General features: G+C 46.7%; 1 protein-coding gene across 1 annotated transcript; it reads left to right on the forward strand.

Annotated features, from left to right (window-relative positions):
* The first annotated feature begins 399 nt into the window (after positions 1-399).
* foxd3 (forkhead box D3) lies at positions 400-2,397 on the forward strand. The gene has a single exon (XM_080472690.1). It carries the CDS (start codon positions 793-795, stop codon positions 1,987-1,989), a length of 1,197 nt encoding a protein of 398 aa, XP_080328816.1. The 5' UTR covers positions 400-792; the 3' UTR covers positions 1,990-2,397.
* The last annotated feature ends 1,154 nt before the right edge of the window (positions 2,398-3,551 follow it).

Here is a 3,551-nt window from a genome sequence, read left to right on the forward strand (position 1 = left end):
TCGTCGCTTTCATTCTGCAGCTGTCAGCACAGTTCGCATTAGAAAAGTTAGAGGTTTGGATTGTTTTAACGCTGCCACATTATTGCGCATCAGATCTTTCAATCGCGCGCCGGCCAATTTTCTCTCCCCCTCCTCCTCCTCCTCCTCCTCCTCCTCCTCATCCTCCTCCTCCCTCCGCCACCGTTAAATGGTCTATGACGGACGAACACAAAAATCAGCGGAAAGCAGCACTGCTGATGTCCCATTGTTGACAAATCCATGAAACAACTCCAGTTTGCATGGTTTAACAGAGAGAAGAGGAGGCTGGAGGGAGGGAGGAGAGGGGGCGTGTGTCGTCACCGAACCACGTGTCCACACTGATAGTATATCTTATACTGAGGAAAGTAATCCATCAGACAGTCCCGTTCAAAGCTCTCGCCTTTAAAAGCAGCATGTGTCATCTCGACTTGGCTCTCCAAATATCACTCGTCTAGGAAATATACGCGCCGAGAAAGGGACCGCGGAGCGCAAGAAGTCGCGCTATCTCCAGAAAACTTCGAGGCGAAGACGCACCGATTTACAGGCCCGTTCACTGTCTGAGTGGGGGAATATTTACAGAGGCTGAAGTTTCACGTTGGTCCAACCGGCTGGCTGTCGACTGAGTCGCGCTCAGACTGACAAGCGCGAGCAGACGCCTCACAGACACCGCCGTGTGCGCGCTCTGACCGCCGGGCTCCCCGACACAGCTCCACCAGCCACCCAGGTATTTTGGCTTGACTTTTTTTTGTTTTTAATTCGTGAGTAAGCCGTGAGATGACCCTGTCTGGAGGCAGCGAACGAGCCAGCGACATGTCCGGCCAAACTGTTCTCATAGCGGAGGACGTGGATATCGACGTGGTGGGCGAGGGAGACGAGGAGGGCATGGAGAGGGTGGACAGCGACTGCGACAGCCCGGGCGTGGGTATCCTGCACGACCTGCGCGGGGAGACGGGCGACGACGATGTGGAAGACGAGATCGAGGTGGAGAAGGAGGAGATGAGGTCCGGCGGAGGGAGTCCTTGCTGCGAGAGCTCAGGGGAGGGAGAGACGGGCGCTGGGAAGGGAGAGGGTCACGACGGGAGCGCAGCGTCGGGAGGTGCCATCCAGAAGCCCAAAAGCAGCCTGGTAAAGCCGCCCTACTCCTACATTGCCCTCATCACCATGGCCATCCTCCAGAGCCCGCAGAAAAAGCTGACCCTCAGCGGGATATGCGAGTTCATCAGCAACCGGTTTCCATATTACAGGGAAAAGTTCCCGGCGTGGCAAAACTCCATCCGCCACAACTTGTCCCTCAACGACTGCTTCGTCAAAATCCCCAGAGAGCCCGGCAACCCCGGGAAGGGCAACTACTGGACCCTCGACCCGGCATCAGAAGACATGTTTGACAACGGCAGCTTCCTCAGGAGGAGGAAAAGGTTCAAGCGAGTTCAGCCAGATGTGCTCAGGGACCAGACTGCGCTCATGATGCAAAGTTTCGGGGCGTACAGCCTCGGGGGCCCCTACGGGAGACACTACGGCATTCACCCGGCTGCGTATTCCCATCCTGCTGCTTTGCAATACCCGTACATCCCCCCCGTGGGTCCCATGCTTCCCCCGGGCGTCCCCCTCCTGCCCACGGCGGAGCTGAACAGAAAGGCCTTCAACTCCCAGCTCAGCCCGAGTCTTCAACTTCAGCTCAACAGCCTGAGCACGGCGTCCATGATCAAATCAGAGCCCTCAAACAGGCCGTCTTTCAGTATAGAAAACATTATCGGGGTGTCCAGCGCGTCCTCGACCTCAGCGGCGGCCGCTCAGGCTTTTCTGCGTCCCCCGGTGACGGTTCAGTCCGCCCTGCTGAGCGCCCAGTCCCTGTCTCTGAGCCGGACCTCAGCCGGCATCGCTCCCATCCTCAGTGTACCTTCAAATCTTCTTTCTGGACACGTTTTACCTTCAGCGACGGCGGCGGGAGTGTCCAAGTGGCCTTCACAGTGACTTATTTCAAGGGAAACAAACAAACACTCTTATTTTTATACATAGACTTTATTATTGAGAAGTGTGAAGGTCACGAATCAATAGGCAGCACTGGACTGTAAAGCCACGTAAAGACTGTTGAAATACAAAAAAAAAAAGAAAGAAAGAGAAAAAGAAGATGTTTCTGTACAGGTAACATTTGTAAATATTTGTAAAAATAGAATGATTTTACCTGTTTGAATTTGACCTCTTTCCCCCCTTTGTTCCTGTTTGAAACCTGTGATACTTATTTTACATTTTCTTTTTGTATTGGAAGTTCAGATGGACACACACTTTGGCTTCCTTTTCATACAAGACATGTAAAGCTCTGAAAAACAGACTGTTTATAATAATGATAATTATAAAAAAAAACAAATATATGTCATTCTATGTAGCTATATTGTGTTGTAAACTGAATTTATTTGTAAATAAACTCAAGAAAGAATCAAAATTAATCTTCTTTCTTAACCCATTCAAATCGTTTGAATGAGATATTTATTGGGCCTTGTAAAAACATTCATCCAATTCAAATGGTATTACAGAAAATCAAAAAACAGGGTATGCAATTGTGACAGCCACAAAGCCGAAAAAATAGAAATTTCAAACAAAAATACATATTTTTAGACTTGATAATTATGATCCTTTCTCATTCAAAGAATATCTTTTTTCAAAATGTTTCATTTCATCTTAAATATTGAGAATAGTCCAGATAATTGCATTATAATTACAATTTTCAAGGATTCACTTCGGGTATGTGAAATATATTTCCATTAAAATATCTCAAATTTATAATTGTAATTTTCAAAATGATATTTCAAATTGAGAAGGTGAAACAAATATATTGTTTCAAAAAATTCTCATGGACTTAACTAAAACAGTGGATATTAAATAATTGATAATATGAACATTATATTAAAAGAAAATTGCTTGAAAATATGTGATATATTTAGAGGAGGACGTGTCAAATCGTGGGATTACATACCAGTTTTCCTACCACTGTTTTTCAAGATTTAAAAACCTTGGCGTTGCATTTTACTTCCCAAAAATATCGAAAACAGGTGCTACTGCTCGGGTGAATATGGCAATAAAACTTCGCTGTTGTGTTTTTAAAGCTATATTTATGGGAGTTTTCCCGATAACGATCCTTGATTGACTGGAGGTCACAGTTTAAACACCTTTTAATTTACCATGACATCACCGCTGTATCGCTTTACAGGATGTTCTGCGGCTTGGCTACCATAAAGGTAACAGTTTCGCAGTTGTGTCTGGCTAATCACTTTTACACAAACAGCAAACCGAGCGCGCGCGCCCGCGTGGGTGTGTGTGTGTGAGTGTGTGTACGAGTGTGTGTGTGACGGGCTGTGCGGGCGCTATATTTATCCAATCCCCATGGGGAAGGAGAAAGGAGCCTCGCTCTCCGCTTCAATTCACTTTCAGACACCGAAGAAGGTGCTGATGATGCAAAAGGCCTCTCCAATGTCACCGCGGCATTTCTACTGACTAAATTCATTATTAATATTATTATTATTGAGCTATTATTATCA

Source organism: Lipophrys pholis (assembly GCF_963383615.2).
Source record: "Lipophrys pholis genome assembly, chromosome: 10".
NCBI classification, from domain to species: domain Eukaryota; kingdom Metazoa; phylum Chordata; class Actinopteri; order Blenniiformes; family Blenniidae; genus Lipophrys; species Lipophrys pholis.

Excerpts from the sequence above, each read along its gene's own strand:
- foxd3 (XM_080472690.1), top strand. The coding sequence starts at position 793 with ATGACCCTGTCTGGAGGCAGCGAACGAGCCAGCGACATGTCCGGCCAA.